Genomic DNA, 22,731 nt, shown 5'->3' with positions numbered 1-22,731 from the left:
TAGATCCATTTTACTGGAAACACTATAACTACAGACACATAATAAATATTTAAACAACACCAAATACGGTTAGATTTATACGAATATCACCAATGACAACTAAATCTGCTGCTGTGTAAATTCACATAAAACACCGAAATTACACCGGAATCTCACTAACACGTGTGCACAAATTGACAGGCCAAGTTACAGTTCAATATAAACAACACCAAATCCTTTTCAAGACGAGTTTACAATAAAATCAAAGAAAAATTTGAAAAAACCGCGTCCGCCATGTACGAAGTTTCCCGCCGAACCCCAGAGAACGAATATACAATATATATAATAATTTAATGTCACCTGTCACATCCCAACGTTACCTTCGTTGTAAGAGCATCTGACGCCATAATATATTTAACGTAAATTCCGTAAAACCTGAGCCTTGCAGACGTAATAGCTGAGATTACGCGCCGAATGCTCGACGCAGGCTGTCAACTCGACTCGAGGCGGATTTTATGCCGACGGGAACTTATTATTGCTGTCTTGAAATTCAGGTGCATGGATCTAGGGTTAAACATTTCTATTTATTATAATAAAGTTAGGAGTTTCAGCACGTATTTGCGGCCATTCTAATAAACGTTGTATTTTCTTATTAATTGTGAATAGTTTCTGACTGTATTCTCTCTTTCTATCTTTTGGGATATATAACATTCGTAAGACAAAGCATTGTGTATCTGTACTAACACTACCGTTTTATAATGTTTATTAGGGATTAGGGTTTTAGTGTTCTAATACCCTACACATTGGTTAGGTACGCTGAAAATAATGTAGTCATTGATATAGGAATTAAAAGACATATATATATTAATAAGATAATTATAGCACTGTACTTACCTGAAAATGACTTATAAAGTCAGCCAGTGCCGGGGAAAGAACTCGGGCCCCTAGAGGCGAAAGAGAGCCCGAAGCAACAACTGGGCTATCGCGCTCAATATAATAATAAGGTACACACGGGTATACTAGGTACATGTTGGTAAAGCCGCGGGCAAAACAGGTGCTAGATAGAACAAACATTCCAAGTAAAATGTGCCCAGGGCAGCGTAAATCTAACGAGACAATCTACCTACGTTAGAAAAGAAAATATCCATTTCTTACGAGGTAAATTTCCAAATGAGATTTTTCAGTAAACATCTTTTCGTGTAAAAAAAATAACATCCCTGGCAAACCCTACCAATCCTAGCGAAAGACAGAGCCTCGGGCGTTGAATGTAACAACGCAGGAGTTATGATGAAAGCGCTAATATTAAACATGTCTTATGTCCAAGGTTGGTTCATCAGAAGAAAACTGGCTTCCTATAACATCCGCAGCCAATTAACGAAAAAAAAGAAACTCAGCAGTTGCTCTTTTGCAACATCAACAATTTACATTTTAAATTTCAAGCACACCTACGCCACCCGTTATTGGACACAAGACGTCACGTTGCAGGACGTTTTCCTTGAATGCCCTGCTTACACTTGGTTTATTTATAGGCGATGTCATACCACCACCTACCTCTGTTCTTGAGCTGTGTTTTACGCCATTGGTTGCCTGGAAGAGATGCCGTTTCTTTTCTATTTGGTTTACCAACAGCTTTACATTAATAAAAAACAATTTAAACTAGCTTATACGGTATGAACACAAAATTTAAAGCTACTTACAGGTAAACACAGCATGCAATAAATAGTGTTAAACCACCTTACAACTACACAAACAGGATAGAAGTAAAAAAAAATGTATAAAATTTCATTAAGGCCATCAAAACTGTAGTACTGCTATTTTATGTTACCATGAAAAGCTAACATTAACATTAATAAAAAGTAAATTAAACGAACAAAATAATATGATTAAATACCTCGTTTTTATTCGTCCTCGTATTTAAATTATTATATAAAATATATCGCTATGTAGCGATAGAGCCAACGAATTGTATACATTCTGTAAACTTTTTTTTTACAATTTTTTACAATATATCGAAATATCTAGTAACGTAGCTTATATTGACGGCTGATTGGCGCAAAGGGCAGCGACCCTGCTTTCCCAGTCCAAGGCCGTGGGTTTGATTCCCAAAGTGGAAAATGTTATTCAATGTATATTATTCATAAAAATATTCATATCTTAGTGCCCATAATACAAACTACCCTTACCTTGGACTATATGGCGATGTGTGTATTGTCTTACGATGACAATTATATCTTAGAGTAGGGTGCGTTTGGAACCCTCGTAGCTTTAGTTTTAAGTTTACGATTTTAGTTATCGCCATCACTACTCACTGCTATGCACACATTTTGTATATAATCAACGCATCAAAAGTGCCATCTATGTGCCTATTTGAATAAAGAAATATTTGACTTGACTTGACTTGATTGATGGAAGATTATAAATGTATAGAGTAATCTATATATATTTGGTAGCTCTGAGTACCTACTCTGAGCGATAGCTTTCATCGAAAAACCATGAAATTGCATGCATCCTGGTTATTGGATTTTTCTCACTGACTTCACACAGTCAGCTCGTTATTCAGAGCCCAGACTGAATTACGATTTCCAATGCTCCCGGAATGCTCATATTGATGCATATTCCAAATATGTACGTAATTTACCTCGCTACGTCATTTTACCGGCGTATTTATCAGTTCGTTCGATAGTTCGACGGCCGACTGGCGCAGTGGGCAGTAACCCTGCTTTCTGAGTCCAATTCTGAGGCTTTGGATTCAATTCCCAACTCGAACATGTTTGTGTGATGAACATGAATGTTTTTTTCAGTGCCTAGGTGTTTATTTGAATAGTATAAGTATTTATGTATATCATTCATAAAAAATATTTATCAGTCTTAGTACCCATAACACAAGCAACGCTTACTTTGCGGCTACGTGGCGATGTGTGTATTGTCGTAGTATATTTATTTATTTATTTATATTTTCAGGAGATGTCGGGGCTGGGGAAAAGTCCCATATACAGTCCCATGTATCCTAGAAGTACTATAAAACTTATGATCAAATATTTTCGAAATAAGAAAACTTTGGATGACTTATCTAGCTGAAAAGCTGGCAGTAGGGAAGTTTACTTAAAACCAAGCGAAATAATTTATTTACTCTTATGGAAAGGCTCAGACTTCGCAAAATTCCTCCCAGTCTTAAAACAGTGAACACGTAGAAAATAAAACACTAACGATTCACGTTACACAAAGATTTATTAGATTAAACGGTATCAAAAATTACGGCGATATAAAAAGTTTTGCAGATGATTTTTATTACATGCTATCGTAAAGTTGACAACGGATCCTAAGAGCTATAAAATTACGGGGAGATGAGTTGCGTTATTGATGTTTCGACGTCAAATATACTGTAATAGTCCTTTAAAAGTTGCTTCATTGTTGTTTTGCCGTATTTTCTCCCACATTAATCAATGAATGGCTTCAAAAGAACGTAAGATCAATGAATAATAGAGTAGGTAAGTTGTAATCTACTTTCACATAACATCATATCATAAATATATCATAAAACAAAATTTATAACACACGATATTTCACTTGCAGTCGTATGAACCGTACTTAGTACGGATTTTTTGGGTATCTCTTTTAATATTAGTATATTATATTCTTAATTTTAAGGTTATGTGAAGGTATGAAAACAAAACCTTTACGTATTATTTATTAAACATAGGTTTAAAGTTCATATATTCTTTATTGTACCATTTTCATAAAATTTCAACTTCTCTACAATCACGATGATAATAATATCGATCAACTTCGTCCAAAATAGTTGATGTAACGATTTCATTAGTGATACGCATAGAATTCCGGAGTTACAGTCTGCCTACCTTTACTACGTTTAAACATTTGTAGCGATCTAATTCCTTTAAAATTATTGATCTAGAAGATCAATAATTTCGAAGAATTATTGTTAGAGAGTTCATACACTAATATGAAATAGATTTAGTTACAACAACCCTGTATAAATTTCATAAAAACAGTCGTCCGACTATTTAACATCATCTCTAGCCGGAATATCAGCACCGATTTTATCCGCTATGTATGCTGGCGTAGAAGTGTTCCTATCCAAATAAACGTATACCTATAAGGAGTTCGCATACTCTTAAAAGAATGGCAACACGTCCGGAGCGCGTACAATAACATGTTCTAAGTCCCTAGCAGACAGTCGTCCATTATTGTCTACATTTTCTGGACGAAGCAACTTGACAACAATGGACCACATTTGCAACGTAATTCAGAAATGTTGTCTTGAAAATGAAATGTAGATAAGAAGACAGGACGCGTGTAGAAACATTTAAAATCCTTAGTTACTTCCGAAGTTACTCCATTTATAACATTTGCAATCGTTATTAAGATTTCTGGTCAAGAAATTACACCAAAAAATGTTTTAAATTTATACTCTAATATGAAATGTAGATAAGAAGTCCGGGGCGCGTACAACGACGTGTTCAAAGTCCATAAAAGAGAGTCGTCCATCCCCGTCCACGTCCGCTTCATCCAAAACACTCGCAACGATGTCGTCTCGTTCCTGTTGATGCAGTTCCCCTTTAGTTAGTAAACGTGTAGCTTCGAGTAAATCTTCTCGTCCGATATACATGTCATTGTCCAAATCGTATATTCGGAAAGCGTACCTGTAACAAAATTTCATGTCTTACCCATAACTTAATTCAAATTCAAAATTCACTTCTTTCAAGTAGGCCTAATATAAGCACTTTTGAAACGTCAAGTCTGTCTGTGTGTAGTGACTCTACCACCGGTTCGGATGGCAGATTCTACCGAGTAGAAGCCGGAAGAAACTCAGCAGTTGCTCTTTTCCAATACCAACAGTTTACATTTAACAATTTAAAATTCATTTTACTACCTCTTGAGAGATGAATTCGGAGCCGGATGCTTCCAAGCAACCTTGTCATTAAGAAATTCATCAATTTTACCTTTAGTAACCTCGCTGTAATAAATGTGTTTTAGCACATTATTTAAACTTATGCATTGGTTGGTCGAAAATTACCTTAGGAATCATATTATAAAAGCGTATACTCAATCCCACAAATGACTTCTGCACCTTTCGCAGACAATATGCAGATGTCACTAATTTAAGACCATTTCTCGTAAGTCAACTGTTTATATCAATTTTTTGTTTCTTTAGAAGTAGCTTGGACTTACCGAAGTTCGGGTAGCGCCGGGTCTGAATTGTAAAGCAATCTCACGCGATAACAATAGGTTTTGAAGCTAAAGAAATCCGTATGCTATGGCAAAGAGCAGACAAACTATTGATGCCTTTGCCAAGTGTGACACTTCAATGGATCCCAGAGTAAGGTACGGTACGGTATGAACCTTATCCATAGTAATATTATAACTGCGAGAGTGTGTTTGTTTGTTGTTTTGTCTTTATTTTACGCCCTAACTGAGCAATCAGTCGACTTGATTTTTGGGATAGAGCTAATTAAAAGGACAGAGAGTAATACAGAGAGTAACACAGAGAGTAACACAGAGAGTACCCAGGAAATAACTGGTTGCCTGTGGATTTGTAAAAAACTTTTTTTTTTCTTCTTTATATACTATGACAATACAGACATCGCCATCTAGCCCCAAAGTAAGCTTGTGTTATGGGTACTGAAATAGCTGATGAATATTTTTTTATGAATATAATACAAATAAATACTTATAATATACAGATATAAACACCCAGACACTAAAAAACATTTATGTTCATCACACAAACATTTTGCAGTTGTGGGAATCGAACCCACGACCTTGGACTCAGAAAGCAGTGTCGCTGCCCACTGCGCCACTCGGCAGTCGAACTGAAATAAACGTGGACAAAGAACGAGGGCAATCGTAAACAAATATAGGAATCTGTTTACAGTAAAATCTATATGTAGTAATAATTAATATTCTTTTATGAAAACCATATTTTGCAATTTGCATTTGTGCGGTCGAAAATTAATAATTATTTTTTATTCCCTGTGAACAATAAATTACTGGAAAAATGTGAAACATTAAAATGATTGAAATATTTTAGCTTAATTTCATACGTGAGGATAAAAACTGCACGTTTGCATTGCGGCCGGTATTTAATTACATTTGCTGACGTAATTTGCTTGTAGTTGTTTCGCTCAGCATTTTAAATGGGCTTGTAATTTAAATGCTTATCAGGTAAGTACCTACATACTTGTTGTTTTAACGAATAACACTCAATCCGAATTCGAAATAAAAAGTTAACAAATGCTATATTTCAAATAGCCCGGGAACGTTACCCTGGTGCTAATCCGGGATAGAAACTGAGCCATATCCATCTCCGAGATGTAAGCTTTTTTGTTTTTAATACCAAATTTTATTGAAAACAATGCCGTGGTCGAACCGTATATAAGTAACAAACGAAGAATCGATCGAAACAAAAGAAGAACACGCACACAAGAAATATATATATAAAGAAGAAGATATGAATACTATACTAATTTAATTTTCAATTTAATCATTTTGGTGAGCATTTGCTGTCTATTAATTGGATTTTAAGGGAAACATATATAGTTTATATTATTTATTTATTTATTTAAACTCTGTATTTGTACACCACTACACAGTTAGGAAAATAAAGGAAGAATATCAATAGAGAAACACAAAGACTGGAGTAGAATACAAAAGGCCGCCTTATTGCTTAAAAGCGATCTCTGCCAGGCAACCTTAGAATTAGGACAAAAATATATATATATAAACCTACATTCAAATAACTAACAAATAACTAAATAAAATACATAAAAAAATTACACAAATCAAAATATATATATATCAGTTTATATATATTTTTATATTTAATAAATATAAAAATAACAAACTATAATAATTACATTGTCATAAGCTAGATGGAAAAATAAAAAACCAGTCGTCTTATTGGGCAAGATAATAAGAAGTAACTGCGTTTTTAAACATATCAAGCGATTTTGCCTGTCGTATGTTCGTAGGGAGAGCATTCCACAATTCGATAGCTTGCACTGTGATGGAAAGCTTATAAAACTTCGTGTTGTGTCATGCTCAGTGTCAGCATACGACATGATCTTGAGTCAGATACCGTTCCTACAAAGTTGAACTTTTCCTTCAAGTAAGGAGGTGTTTTGGGATTATTATTTTATGTATTCGTGAGTTTGATTAAGTCAGGGTGCGATTAATGGCGCTATATCCTATCGCAAATTCACGATCAGTGGTCCGTGAACAAAAACGGGATTGAGACTTTCGGGCCTTTGTCGCTATTATTATCTGAACTCCGATAAAGGCTATGAAAGGCGCCTCGAGTAAATTTCGTCTATTCTTCGCCTTGATTAACTAAAGAAAAGAAATGTACAAAGTAATTGAGTTGCTTTTTAGTTGGTGCTAGGTTATGTTCAAGTAGCTTGATTGTATTTTTGCGTTATCTGCTTTGACGGTTTTGTGGTTTTGTGCTCGATTTGGGCCTAAAATTGGGAGATATTGAGTTTACGGTCTGAGGTGAAGAGAAATACTCAGTACCCATCCGGATTTAGGATATTGTCCGGATTCAGGGTACTGTCCGGATTTAGGCCATTGTCCGGATTTAGGATATTGTTGTGTTGTCCCTGTGCACTGAGTACATTAAACCTCCAATAAATTTCTTAATGATTTTATAACAATCGTTATATCGTCTGTTTGTTTACCATCCCATGTTTTTTGTTCGAATACCATCAATCGGTAGGTGACACTAACTTTTCTTCACGTTTCCGATCCATAAGTCATAACTGTCTAGATGTATATTATGTAGAAATCAAAAAGGCGTAGAAGAAGAATATTATGTCTTCAAATAAATAATAATATAATAAATAAATAATAATAATAGAATCATTAGTAACTTACGACCTCAATCATTCATAACCTCAGACAATAATTTATTAACCGACAAAACACTACAGGATGAGTTTTATTTTGTTGTGTATTGGAATTTAAAGATTTAACATAACTAGTGGTCGCCTATGGGTTGAAATTCAACCATTATTGATATAAATTATAAGTTTGAAGGTTATAAAGAATATTTGGTCAAATATTATAACTTCTATAATCATAGATTTCGCCGAGGCTCAAAAAAATAAATAAACTCTAAATTCATTTATTTCAAGGTTTGCACTTTAGAAACGTGAAGTCAGTCTGTTTGTATTGACTCTACGATCGGTTGGACCGGTTGCGAAGAACACAAATTTTAGTAGTTCGAGTAATAAAAAAAAAAGTGTTTTTATGCATAATTTAAAAATAACCTTCTATTTAAAAAGCATAAGTGAGGGAAATTTTATACTCCGCCTTCCGCGCATTTTTTGTAAAAAGAGATGCAGTTTTTGTTTCACGTATTAATATATAGATTTAAAAAGATCATTTGTGTATAAAATATTAAAAAGAAATGACGCGATAGGTGTTTTCAGTAATTACTCATTAAGTGTAATACATCTTAGAAACTGACATTTTACCTACTGAAACATATAAGGTAACGAGTATCATTAGGTCCCCTCAGAAGAGATAAGGTGAAGGCAGGTAAAGTACCCTGAACTTTAATCCTATTTTGGGTACGGACTAATAACTGCGGTCCCTTTATAAGATATAGCTACTAATCTACTAAAGGGAGATGCCATATTTATTTCTAATTAAAATCCCGTGATTTTGATCCAAATTGATTTTGATTTTAATAACCCCTATAAGCATGAAGTTAATGCAAATTCCTATGATTTTTTTGGTATACATATCAACCTAGTACCGGCCCACCGCCGGCTAAGGTCTCCTCCCGCCGATGGGACAGTGAGGAGGGTCCTAGGCCCTAGTCTTGGCCTAGGACCCTCCTCACTGTCCCATCGGCGGACGATTGGCGCAATGAGTTTAAAATAATGAGTTCGATTCCCACAACTGAAAATATTTGAGTGATGAATATTAATGTGTTTCAGTGTCTGGGTGTTTATGAGTATATTTTTAGTATTTAAGTATATAATATTGGCCCTAATCTTGGCCTAGGACCCTACTCACTGCCCCAGTGAGGATTGGTGGAATCCACACACTTTTGAGAACATTATGTAGAACTCACAGGCGTGCTGATTTAATCGCGATGTTTTTTTCACAGTTCAAGCAAGTGATATTTTAATTGTTCAGAACGCCTTAAGTCAGAAAAGTTAGAGGCGTGCTGGGATTCGAACCAGGTCACCTGAAAGTGTAGCCGAATTCCTAGCCTAGTGGCTAGTGGAGTTGAGCTTCGCTTTTTGATACAGGTTCCTTTAAAATTTTGGGTTTTTCATAGTTATAATTGAGGGACCAATCATGGCACACCTGATGATACGTGAAAATCAATCGCCTTTAAACATAGCAAAAACTCGAGGAGTATGGGGTATCCTACAAAGTGGCGCCCTGGGTCAATCGAGCTGAAACTAAACCCGAAACCATGTCCTGTATTTATACTGGAACCAAACAATGCTGCTTGTTGGCAGAAATAAGCATGGCGGAAATACTTCCCGGGACAAAAGACTTTGTCACAAAAAGCTTTACTACTAATTTTTTATAATTTTTTATTAGTGTTTTTACCTACACTTGGAGGAATTATCAATTTTATAAATTTAAAATGCGTATAAAATTATTAATAAATTATTTACTTAAAATTATAAATACGAAAGGTTGTCTGTTGGTCCGTCCTTCACGCAGCAATGGATCAATGTGACTAGTAGTAGTTTTTGTGGGACTGAGTATACGCTTTTATAATATGATTCCTAAGGTAATTTTGGACCTACCAATGCATAAGTTTAAAGAATGTGTTAAAACACATTCATTACAGCGAGGTTATTATACAATTGATGAATTTCTTAATGACATGGTTGCTTGGAAGCATCCGGCTCCGCTTTCATCTCTCACAAGATAGAAAAATGAATTTTGAAATGTAAAATGTAAATTGTTAATGTTGGAAAAGAGCAACTGCTGAGTTTCTTGCCGGCTTCTTCTCGGTAGAATCTGCCTTCCGAACCGGTGGTAGAGTCACTACACACAGACAGACTTGACGTTTCAAAAGTGCCTAGTGCCTAGTGTAAAATATTTATGATTTTTATGATTTTATAGCATTATGTTTTATTTTATTTGTGTAATCTATTACTCATTCAAGTATTAGTGTGTAGTTATTCGTATGTATTTTTTTTTAAATAATCCCCCGCCTGCAGTATCCCTTATCATAAGGTTGTGTGGCAGAGATCGCTACAAAGCAATAAGGCCGACTTTAAATTCTGCTCCTGTCTTTGTTTTTCTTTTCTTCTTTTTTTTGTTCAACTTATAGTGGTGTACAAACAAAGAGTATAAATACTACTACTACTAGTCCTACCAATATTATAAATGTGAAAGTGGATGTGGAAGTGTGGATGTTTGTTACCCAATCACGCAAAAACGGCTGAACGGATTTGGATTAAATTTGGCATGCATGTAGCCTTTAAAATGGAAAAGAACATAGGCTACCATTTATCTTGATTCCTTAAGTAGTTCCCGAGGAATAATTTAACCTTTACAAGCTATGCCGCAAGCAGACCTATGCTAAGGAAAAGGACATGTACTTTCCATACCGATCTCTCAAATAGTTCCCGAGGTAACATTAAAAATTGTTAACGAGCGAATCTTTAAACCCAATTCTGAAGTCCACGCAGACGAAGTCGCGGACAGAAGCTAATAATTAAATACATTTGATAAAAAGTAAAACAGCTGGAAAATGATTTAAAATAACGATTTGTCCCGCGATAATAAATCCACGTGGAAGACATTTCAGGCGAAGTCTAGTTAAATATAATAAGACGCATGTAAAACCGAGTCTCTAGAATGCGAAGAATGTGCCAAATGATATCAAGCTACTGACATTTTACATTTATTGGATAGGAGCAGCTACTGTGAAGTGCGGAATTGAGTTATTTGCAATTGTAAGTTACTTCACAAGATTATTTATTTATTTTATTTATAACTATTATTACACTATGAAGTTAGGGAACTAAAAGAATAATAGAAAACAGAAATTAAAGTAGAATACAAAAGGCGGCCTTATCGCTCAGTAGCGATCTCTGTCAGGCAACCTTAGGAATCGGACAACATGAGCGAGAACGATTAGATGGTGTTCAATTATTATAGATTAACGTGTTCAATCCAAATATTCGTTTCTCCTATTAAATATTAGTGTATAAAAAACGCTTTTGACCTCACTCTTTTTTCGTTCTTTTTTAACTACAGGTTAGCTCTAGTTAGGTATATTAATTGATGATAATAACCATGCTTTAATATCCCTCGGGGCTGCTTCACTGAATACAGACATCATGTCCAAGAAGTCTTCGAAGGTCAGGTTTCCGGAACCGTCGTGCGAAAACACTTGACATATGCGCCTCTTGAAGGGATTCTCCTGAAAGTTTTCAAAGGTGTGAAAAAACGTGCATGGGTTCTGCGTTTAACTTTAGTAAATAGGTATATACAAAAAAACCTTTGATTAGTTGCATAAGTGCAATTGTATTGTACCTTTTGGCGCAATGGTCTGTGCTGTGAATTTAAGTAGGCGGTCCCCGGTTCGATTCCCGGCAGGGACAATTAGGGAATTTAGCGTGGTTGGAGTGGCTAGTTACCACCCTACCGACAAAGACGTGCCACTAAGCGATTTAGTGTTCTAGTACGATGTCGCGTAGAAAACGATTAGGGTTATGACTACTCCCTACTCTCATACTACATGCTCCCTAACAGATTAGCCCGCTACCATTTTAGACTGCATTATCACTAACTACCTGGTGAGATTGCAGTCAAGGGCTAACTTGTAGCGGAATTAAAAAAAATTCAGACAAGGGGTCGTCCATAAATTACGTGAGGTGTTTTTTTAAATTTTCTATCCCTCCCACGTGAGATTTTTCAAAATGTAGGCTCCTTACGTAAACGCGTTGGATTGTTATGGTATAAAGAAAAAAAAAACGCTTCGCGCTTTCACTTACGAATAGTTAAGACTAGTAATCAATATTGCTGAGAGTTTAATTATATGTGTAGTAAAAATTGGGTGATATTTGCCGAGACCCCCCCTTCTCTCCAACGTAAGATTAGATGAGATTTGAATCGACACCCTCCCCCGTTTACATCTCACGTATTTTGTGAACGCCCCCCAAACACCCAGACACTGAAATTTGAAACACCTTAATGTTCATCACAAAAAGATTTTCCAGACGCGGTAATCGAACCCACAGCCATGTACTCAGAAGCAGGGTCGCAGCACATTGCGCCAATCGGCCGGCAATAAATTTATAGTCAAGGTCTAACTTGTATTGGAATTAAAAAAAAGTGCATTATTTTGCGGATGTCCATTAAGCTTAATTTGCTATAATCCGTGAAATCCAGGCAAATGTGGTCGGTGCAACTTATTAATGCTTTTTTTCTTTATACCACGAAACCATACAGGTTTTCTAAAATACACGCACGTTTCGCTCCGACAGGAAGCTCTCTCAGGAAATTTGACATCACAACGCTGACAAACTACTTTTTTTTTGTGGGAAATCCTCATGGATACCACCGCACCACGGGAAGGCACAGTGGTTATGTCGGACTCGTGGCTAAAACCCCACGAAGTTCCAAAAATTCGCCTGGTGGCAGGGCCATGGGAACTAGACATTATTTTTATACTATTTAAAATGACATTCGTTAATAATTGTTAATTTACTTGTATTATTTGACATGTACCAATATCTCGTAATTGTAATTTATTATTTTATTAATTGTATTGTGTTATTATAAACCTCATTTCATAATTTGTAATTAATATAACTGTAATTGCCAATATCTTAATTGTACCTAGTAGTGACATTAATTAAAATTTAAATACTACCTTGTCAAAGTCAAATATTTCTTTATTCAAATAGGCACGGCATAGATGGCATTTTTGATGCGTACATTACATGTTAAATATGACATAGGAGTGAGTTGATGGCGATAAATAAATTCGTAAACTTAAAACTAAAGCTACGAGGGTTCCAAACGCGCTCTGGTCTAAGAAGAAGCCCACAACAAACTTAGCCGGTTGTTACAATTTTTTCGTTATCACCATCTTACATTGTCATTTAAAAACTATTAAAGAAGCAACCTGGTTAGAGCAATAATTTACACCCAAGCATTTTTATCGTTGACGTAGTCCTTAACACTATAATAGGACTTTTCTATAAGCTTACGTTTAATACAAACCTTGAACTTTTTCAGAGACATCTCCAAGATTAGAACTGGTAATTTATTGTAAAATTGTATACAATTTCCTTTAAATGAATTACTTATTTTATGTAGTCTAGTATATGGCACAAGTTTATTTTTGCTTCTAATGTTCAAATTATTGCAACGAACAGCAACAATTTGCATGCCAATTTGGCGTGGTAAGATCTACATATTATTTTCTGTAACACCTATTTACCTGTATCACTTCACTGATCTTTCGGATAGTAAAGTTAAGGCACACGTTAAAATCGTTTTAATAAGCAAAGCCTACTATTATGTTCAAGACTATTTAAATGATAAAGAAGTTTGGACATATGTTTTTGACGGTCAGTGGCGTGCACTTCATACAAGCTTAAAAGCACTGCTTACCCTAAAATTGATATATAACTCGTATAGGAGGCGGATTTTTGCCATTTTATGCAATTTTCCTGCTTTATGCATACCCTGGTAAGAAACTCAGTGTACGCTACTGTTGATGGTGGAGTAAATGCATAATAGTAATAAATTCAACCAAACATTAATTTATAAATGATTGCTATAGTGGTGATATAATAGTTATACAAAAATAATTAATTAATGCTTTAGGACAAAATTTTACTAAATTTAAGGCTGTATGTAACAAAACTTTACTTATTTTAATTATTAATTATTTTAGTTTTTTTTTTTACATTAATATTTATAAGACAAAAAAATGTATGACGTTCATAAGTGCTGTAACTATAGCCTAAATTGAATAAATATTTGACTGATTGTTTGATTATTTGATTGATATCAGCAAATACATAAAATTTAATTGAATTGAATTGAACGCTTTCGCACACAACCGCGACCCAGCTACGCCGACAAACACCTGTACACCGCTTTGACATTACCTTGTAAAAAATATAGGTTACCTTCAGTTCAGGCAGTTTTTCTATCTCCTCCACCGGAACTGCTATAGTGTGTGCTTGGTTTTCGGTCATCCGCTTCGGGACCAGCTCGGGGTTCACTTCTCTGAACCTTTTGAATACCCTGGCGAAAAGCGAGAAGATACAATTATCATCATCAAAAGTTTATTCACAGCAGTGAATTTACCGTTGGAAAAGACCTACAGCGTGTAGGTCTTTTCCAACGGGAGGGTTTTCCCAAAATTACCACAATGGACAGGGATTGGTGATTGGGGTAGATTGCAGTGGCGGTACTACCATACAAGCCGAAAAGCCGGGCTTGCGTTACAATAAATATCTCTTTTAAATGTTTCTCGACTATTCCGAAATGAAATTAACAAAATAATTAAAACTTAATTAGCAATGAGGATATAAATACAATGTTTTAACTTTTGCTTAATAATGTATATACTCTTGGTCTACTTTACTGCAAGCACTACGTTACTGTGGCAGGTAGTCTCTGTGGTAGCAACCAGCCGAACGGCGCGGCGCCGCGCCGAACTATCACTATCGCGCTCTTCGCGTGTCTTCGTACACGATCGGAGGCCCTGCTTCGTCTCGCTCACACTCATTTGCTTATAAGGGGCTTTTATTTAACTTCTCTCTCTCATAGAAATTTCAATGTATTTAGCAGAGACAATCTAGATTATTTAATAATTTAGTATGGAGATCAAATGCCAGATTGCGAGTTGAAGTTAGTGAAGATGACCAGCGAGTGAATTGAAACAACTTCACGCGTGTTATTGTTTGCGTTACAACTAGTTGACACTTGACAGATTCATTATTATTGATTAGTAACTACTTAGGAGTTTATTATTGTTTTTTTGAGTTGAATAGTGCATTTTACTGGTTTGTTTCCTTAAAAATTATAGTAAATATTGTTAAATGTGAGCTCAATTTGTGTGCAAATTGTTTCTGTGGCGAAATCAAATAATAATTTGCGAATAACAGGAAATTTTTTGCATATTTCTTTTCAAATGAAAATAATGGTTGGAACGCGGCTGGTTACGACATAAATTACCAGGCACCATAAGAATTAAAGAGAGCAGAACTTAAAGAAACACTTGGGATTACTATGATTACTTTTTAATTTTGGCAAACATTGCATAGAAACTTCTTTATCATAATTCGCGTGCTGACCCTAACCGTAGTGTTTTATTGTGTGTCATTTAGCACAACAAGAATGGTGACTTAGAGGTCATGACGAGTTAAATTGTCCTTTAGGTAATTGGGCTTGCTCAAATTCAAAACCCTAGGAACGCCACTGGTAGATTGTAGTAGTACCACTAAGGACCCTGCTACACGGTCTATGTTAAATTTCCTTAGTCGTCTCGTACGAGACCCGCGGGAAGAAGAGATCTACCGTCGGCTTAGAACGAGAAGGTATAATGGAAGTTCTTTTTAACTATAACCAGTTAGATCTTCACTGCAATCTGCTATGCTAAGTAATGATGCTGTCTGAGATTATAAGCGGGCTAACCTTTTATGGATATTGCAGTAATATGAAACCTCTAATCGGTTTATGACATCGTACCGGAACGCTGAATCGCTTGGCGGCACGTCTTTGTCGGTAGGGTGGAATCCCTGAATTTCACCAGAGCAGGTGAAATTCGGGGATTTCCCCTTTGCTGGGACTTTCCGCTTATAATATCACAGCGCCTTTGTCTTGTTCTTCTTTGCATGGTATAAAACTAATTTTCTTTCGCTGTTTGTACATCTTTTAAATAAGACATGAATTGCAAATTAAAATTCATGTCTTTGTCAGCAATAGATAGAACGATTAAAGGGAAAGGTATACCTGCATGAAATGCTAAGGCATTCAAAGGTTTTTATATCTTCAAAAAGATTGATTAGAAAAGAGTGTGTGCCAGCCGATCTGAAAACCATGTCGACGTCCCTGGCGCAACGGATACCGCTGTGAATTTAAGTAGGAGATCCCAGGTTCAATTACCGGTAGAGGCAATTCGGGATTTTTTTTTTATAATCTTTAATGTTTATAATTTTTTTTTTCAACATATAATATTAGACCGAGAAACCGCTTTACACACTAACCTCACAATTTAAACCAAATAATTGTTTAAATAATTATTATGACGTACCAATATTAACTATTTAATTGACTCTTTGTCATTGTTAGGTATGAACTGGATATACTAAACACAGTGACACAACAGCGAAGAGCAGCTGACTGTATCTTTCTCGCTCGTGTACACTTGGCGGTCCCGAGTTCACCCGATCAAGCCACACACCTCAGAGGGTGATGGTTCAGCCTAACTTATTACCTATGGAAAAATCTGTGTGCGCTGCGCCAAAACCTGTTTTCACTTCAAAAAGTCCGCTATGGTATACGTTTAACTCCTAGAAACCTCTGTAATAACTTGTATCTTTTACCAGGCTATTACATAAATAAATAAATAAATAATAATAATACATAAATAAATAAATAAAATAATATATACCACATCGGAGGAAACCGGCGCTCCAGGAAAATAGAGTTATTCAAAAAAAAATACCCTTTACTGTATACCATAAAAATGAATATCTTAGATTATACCAAAGACGGGCGCGACATTGAAATTCCCGCTCAGTTACATTCATAACATTGGACCAATGTGTAGCTGGGCTGAGTCGCTAGTATATTATAAGTTTGAACACGCGTTGGCTTCACAAAGTAATTAAACTTGCAACTGGTGACCCAGTTTAGAGTAAACACTTGCAGCACAATTAGTAACTGGAACTAAACACGCCTTGTTCAGGTTGCGAGTTACATACAATTGTATGATGTCAAAAGGGTTTCACGCGCTTTGCTGTGCTTAGGTCACATAAGACCTAACACAAGCCTAAACAACGTGTACAATTTGATCGAGCTAGATCCTAAGTCCGGACGTCTAAACTTTTCGGAGTTATGGGTTAGCATTTAATTTGAAAAAGCTGTGATACTGCATTGGGTAGGAGCTCGATTTCACTTTCGGCGGGGCGAGTTCGAATCCCAGCACGCACTTATAACTTTTCTAAGTTATGTGCGTTTTAAGTAATTAAAATATCACTTGCTTTAACGGCGAAGGAAAACATCGTGAGGAAACCTTCATGCCTAAGAGTTATACATAATGTTCTCAAAGGTGTGTGGAGTCTACCTATCCGCACTGGGCGGTGGTGGACTACGGCCTTAACCCCTTCTTATTGTGGGAGGAGACCCGTGCTCTGTAGTGGGCTGATAATGGGTTGATGTGAGGATGATTTCATATTATTGAGATTGACTTTAGGGGGGCCGATTTAGCATCCCAGCACTTACCTCTACCTCTTCTGAGTTATGTGCGTTAGCAATTAAAATATCACTTGCATCTAATTCTTCTTGCTAAGAGTTCTCCGTAACGTTCTCAAAGGCGTGTGATCCAGCCACTGAGCTATCACCACTTTTTTTGAAGTTATACTTCTTTTAGGGAAAAATGATGAGAGTAAATTTTTACGATGCGCCCGCACATTGTCACAAAAAACCGACACCCTGAAGTTAGCTTTAGGGTTTGCCTTTTTTATTATATTTGACACATTCAATTGTCAAAGTCTGCTGGCTTCCGGTGATTTGATTGATTAATTATGTAAAATATTTTTTTTGTGATATTTAAATAAACTTTATTTAACTAGAGAATGCGTTATAATAAAATATTCAATACCTTTTTTCCATTGTTAGTGTCGTGTTTTCTACAAAAGTAGAATAAGGCGAAAGATTGATTTCCGTATCACGTACGCACGTGAGGCTCAACCTTCGTGCGTGTACTAAGTGGGTGGTTCGGTTTATCTACCCGGAAAGCCTCTGAGCCAATTGGGTGTATTCGGATTAGGTCTTAGGATTTTACTACGAAGTACTTGTAGAGCTAGTATGAGCGCCAAGAGATAATTATCTGTTACCCGTAACCTATTACTCGTATTTTTTTCTATAGACACATAATCTGTGGTGTAACTCTCTTGTGGCGCGCATGGTAGCCTTACAGTTTATATTATAGTTTATATATAGTTATAGTAGTTTATATTATATTACAATTAATATTATAAATCCGAAAGTGTGTTTGTTTGTTTGTCCTATCTAAGCAACCATTAACTTGATTTTTGGCGTAAAGTAACTTAAACTGTCGGTTTGTTGACTCTAGCCCAGTCCAAAACAGTTTTTTATCTAATTTTTGTCTGTCTGTCCGGGCATCACGTGAAAACTACTAAGCGGATTTAAATATAATTTGGTATAGTTGTAGCTGATATTTCGGGTCAACATATAGAATACTTTTTATCCCGATAAAGAATAAGTTTCCTTCGGGAAAAGGGACGCAAATTTTTATTTATTTTACTTCATAGCTCCGTTAAATTTGAACAGATTTTAATAAATCTCTTTTATTTGAAAGTTTATACTATCAAGCATGTATTGTCTTATTTGAATAAGGATCTGATAAATATTATCGGAGATAAAGAACATAACTCTTCACAAATATTCAAATATTCTCTAAAAACAGCAAGTATATATGTATATGATGATAGTTTCAAATCTATTCTAGCTTCTCGATTGACTCATACGCTAGTACATAAAATATATTAAAGTTTATACAATACATGCTACTTTTAATCCTAGGATAAAAGACGGGTCTTACTGGATTTCTTAAAAACAGTTATAAACGCAGAGGAAAAACGCGGGTAAAAGCTAGTACTCATAAAATACGAGTTGAACATGAGTTAGGTTTGCATTTACTCAATTTTAATTGAAATACCCTATTGTCCAAACCGTGATAATGCATTTGAAATTTATGCTAGTTAATTCTGCATAGATTAATTTGAAATTATATTATTACCTTACGGCGTTGGAAACTGACCTTTACCTGAACCCGGTTATATAATTTAAACTAGCTGTTGCCCATGACTTCGTCCGTTCGTCCTGGTTTTTCAAAATTCCGTCGGTAGCTTTTGTCTTTCCAAATTACAAGTATCAAGATACAAGCCATTTTTATGTTTCTTTTAATTAGTTAACTTGATAACTCTCGCCTCCATACAAACACAGTAAATTACCACAGCCGCCGAAATTATGGAACGCCTTTTTTATCAGTATGAGGCTGATATATCACAGTATTAACAAAAGATACAGTAGTCAAACGCCTTTGCTCTCGTTATAAATGCCGTCAGCGTCTAGACAGATTGCGATAGTGTCACAGTAAATATATTTGGGCAGTATAGAAACTTCGAAAACGCGTTCGAACCAGAATATTCACACAAATGCACGCACTGACGAGTCCCCAAAGCTAGTACACCCGATTAAAATCCTGCGATAATAGCTAAGGGGCTTCGTCGGTGCGTGTAACTGTGTGCGTGTGCGATTTCGAGCGATTGTTCGTAGTTTCCATATAGCTTTGATATATTTATTGTGATACTTTCGCAATGCTGTCTAAACACTGTCGGCATTTACCACGAGATCAAAGGCATCGGAATAAATAGTATCAGCCTCATGCTGATAAAAAAGGCGTTTAATAATTTCGGCGGTGGTGGTTAGAGTACCTTTGTTTAATGGGCTAAATACAATTTCTATTATATATATTCGCATTTTAAAATTATTTAATAGTAAGTATATAATTAAATATATATAATTTATTAAATAGGTATTGTACGGTGATAACCTAGTGGTCAACATAGTCTAGTCGACAAGTTGAATTTGGTACAAAATAGAGATACCGCTCCTAAAATTATGTGCGATAAAGATTTAAAGACATTTATTCCCATAAAAAGACCTAAGTCACTTAGATAGGAAACTTAGTTTTCTATAATAAATTAATACACTTCGCCATTAGACTAACCTAAATTCAATTTTACTATTATCTACTCATTCAATGTATTCGTCTTTAAATAGCTCATTGGATCCGGAATGACGCTTAGAAAATATGCCAAAAGCGTGTATTAGACGCATTAGACGCAACTTTTGCACATGAAAAATTGCAAAAGTTATAAACATTTAAATTACATGGATGAAAAAAAAATGGCATTTCGTTTTTTGCCAATGTTTCATAAACTTTTAATATTTAAGAAATTTCAATAATGGAGATAGAGTTCCGGGAGTTGGGAGTTTTTTATTGGAAATTTCCTCCTCTTTCAGAATCTTTTATGTTCAGGCATGCTTATTATCGCAGTAAATGGTAGCAGTAGCTCTGAATACGCAGCTACGTCCGTTGTATTCAATTAGTCGCCTCGTACGACAACCGTAGGAGGAGAAGAGGTGGTAATAATGGTCACCACAAACCGACACTATCGTGTTTGTAATACTTTATTGTACACAATTTTAATAATACAGAAAAAGACGAAGTGTGATTATCGTTTCTGACGTCACCACACGAAACGGAATATTGTATAGTGCTAAATAAATTTGTTAACATAACATTTTTACTTGAATAATTATCCCTATAGTGTGATATAACTTTGGTATGTTGGTGGACAAATTTTATTAGTAATTCTGTTTCAAATTTCAAAGCAGATCGCCCGTGGCGTACGATGTGTATCTAAGCACGATAATTTCCTATTTGCATGCGAATCAGTGGCTGGGTGTTTGAAATTTGGTCTATTCATTACGTTTGTTTGTTCATTTTGACATAATATATTCCATTGCTATTGACTTTGCCTGTGAACTTTTATACCATTTATTATAGAGATTGCAATTATTTTAACTTAATAAAAATATAATTCAACTAAAGTATAAAAAAATAAAATTTTCCCACTGCTATTAACGGCTAAAGATTGGTAAAAAATGTCTTACCTAAGTATTTCTTTCCTAGTAAAAAAAGTGCAGTCCTGTTTAAATAAACACACATGTTTTTAAAATATTTGTCAATTAATATTTAGTAATTAGTTTTTAGTAAGTAATTGTATAAAACCTGATGTAAACCTTTTTGACTTCAAAACATATGGTAACTTACAAATATGAATATAAGACACGGTTAAGTTACATTGTGCATGAAAGTAAATAAATAAACAAAGCTCGTACAACCTGAGTGAACTCAAACTCAAATAACATAGTTAAATTAATGACATAATTTCTAAGTCACCTGAACTGCATTTTGATTAGTACTATAAAATTTACATCACCTGATAATCTTCTAGTTGCTGCTCTGTAAATGTGACCACTTTATTTCCCATTTCCAATTGCTAAAGATATTGTTCAGTGAAGGCTGTATAACCCTCGACCTTTGCCAAATTAGTAAATTGCAGAAAAAAAAAGAATTATATATTTGTTTTTTACAACAAAAAGGGCAGGCTAGCGCCAGCCTGGTGCCTTGACGGCCAAACACTGCCTGTTGTTAGTGAATTCGTTAGGGAGTGTCTTGTACAGAGAGTATACTTTTAACTACAGAGGTTATTTCCCTATCTAACTTTTTATAAAGCTTAGTTTGCTTTTTCCTATTATCATATCAACCCATTACCGGCCTTCTAGAGGGCACGGGGCTCCTCCCACAATGAGAAGGGCTTAAGGAAGGAAGTCCACCACGCTGGCCCAGTGCGGATTAGTGGACTTACACACTTTAAAGAACATTGTGGAAAACTCTCGGGCAGGTTTTCTCACGATGTGTCACCGTTCAAGTGATGTTTTAATTAGTTAAAACGCACATAACTTAGAAAAGATAGAGGTGCGTGCTGGGATTTGAACTGGGCCCCTCAAAAGTGAAGTCGAAGTCCTACCCACTGTTTCCTTGACGGTAGCTATTTTTTTTTCTGTCCGACGTTTGGTACGCCTCTGTCCGCACATTATTCTATGTGCTAATTAGGCGGGTGGCGCCGCGCCCTTCCTTAATAGCCTATTCGGCAGTATTCATTGCTGAGTTATTATTAAAAATGTATTGGAAACCAATAAAATGTATTAAAACGAGTAAAGAATTACGGATAATGTATTATGATGACTTTGAAAAGATATTCCATCTGCGTAACTTTTAATGCCCTCAGGGATTTTACATGATTTAGCATACAAAATGGAAGTCAAAATTCAAGAGCAAAGCGAGACCAAAGCAGAGAATTATCTTCGTTGGACACGGAAATTGAATGTAGAGCCTGTATTCTCTTTAACTAATAATTTAAATCTGAGTCAGTTTTCTTTAAATACACATTGTCTCCTGTTATTTAAATATATCGTCAATTGTGCTGATTCTGTTGTACATAAAACTCCAAACGAAACCAAACGAAACTTGTGTTGTTGAAGACTGTATAAAATCCGTAGGAATTTTTTGAAATTGGAAATATTAAATTACAGTCTAATTTGAGATTGTAATTTTAAATTAAATAGCCTTTGTTAATGTTTTCTTAAAAAACAAACTTGCTCTTTTAAAATTTTGTACAATATTTTTTTTATAATAGTTACCTTTCTGAAATTGTAGGGATGTATTTATAGACAACCAATAGGATAAAAAATAAGAATACACAATGCGGTAATTTGGAGAGAGGTATTCATCACAATTTGGATTACATTTTTCCATTACGGTACGGAGAATTACAAATTTAACGTCCCATTATCTTTCACTCGAAACATTTCTGTGTCGTTGAGAGCTAAAGCCGATGAGCCGAA

At 35.4% G+C, this 22,731-nt stretch overlaps 1 protein-coding gene across 1 annotated transcript; it reads right to left on the bottom strand.

Moving 5' to 3' along the window:
- Positions 1 to 3,188: 3,188 nt before the first annotated feature.
- LOC120634579 (calcium and integrin-binding family member 3) lies at positions 3,189 to 21,451 on the bottom strand. Its single transcript, XM_039905300.1, has 5 exons — positions 21,264 to 21,451; positions 20,935 to 20,969; positions 14,127 to 14,244; positions 11,274 to 11,401; positions 3,189 to 4,640 (listed from the first exon to the last, which is right to left on the bottom strand). The coding sequence occupies exons 1-5, from the start codon at positions 21,312 to 21,314 to the stop codon at positions 4,403 to 4,405; spliced, it is 570 nt and encodes a 189-aa protein (XP_039761234.1). The 5' UTR covers positions 21,315 to 21,451; the 3' UTR covers positions 3,189 to 4,402.
- Between the last annotated feature and the right edge of the window lie 1,280 nt (positions 21,452 to 22,731).

Source organism: Pararge aegeria, chromosome 2, assembly GCF_905163445.1.
Source record: "Pararge aegeria chromosome 2, ilParAegt1.1, whole genome shotgun sequence".
Taxonomy (NCBI): domain Eukaryota; kingdom Metazoa; phylum Arthropoda; class Insecta; order Lepidoptera; family Nymphalidae; genus Pararge; species Pararge aegeria.
Note: the sequence above shows the minus strand (reverse complement) of the source record. Positions and strands in the feature narration are given on the sequence as shown.

Excerpts from the sequence above, each read along its gene's own strand:
- LOC120634579 (XM_039905300.1), bottom strand. The coding sequence starts at position 21,314 with ATGGGAAATAAAGTGGTCACATTTACAGAGCAGCAACTAGAAGATTAT. Across the intron at positions 20,970-21,263 it reads AGCAACTAGAAGATTATCAG|GACTGCACTTTTTTTACTAG; the intron begins GTGATGTAAATT and ends TTATTTAAACAG. Across the intron at positions 14,245-20,934 it reads ACTAGGAAAGAAATACTTAG|GGTATTCAAAAGGTTCAGAG; the intron begins GTAAGACATTTT and ends GCTTTTCGCCAG.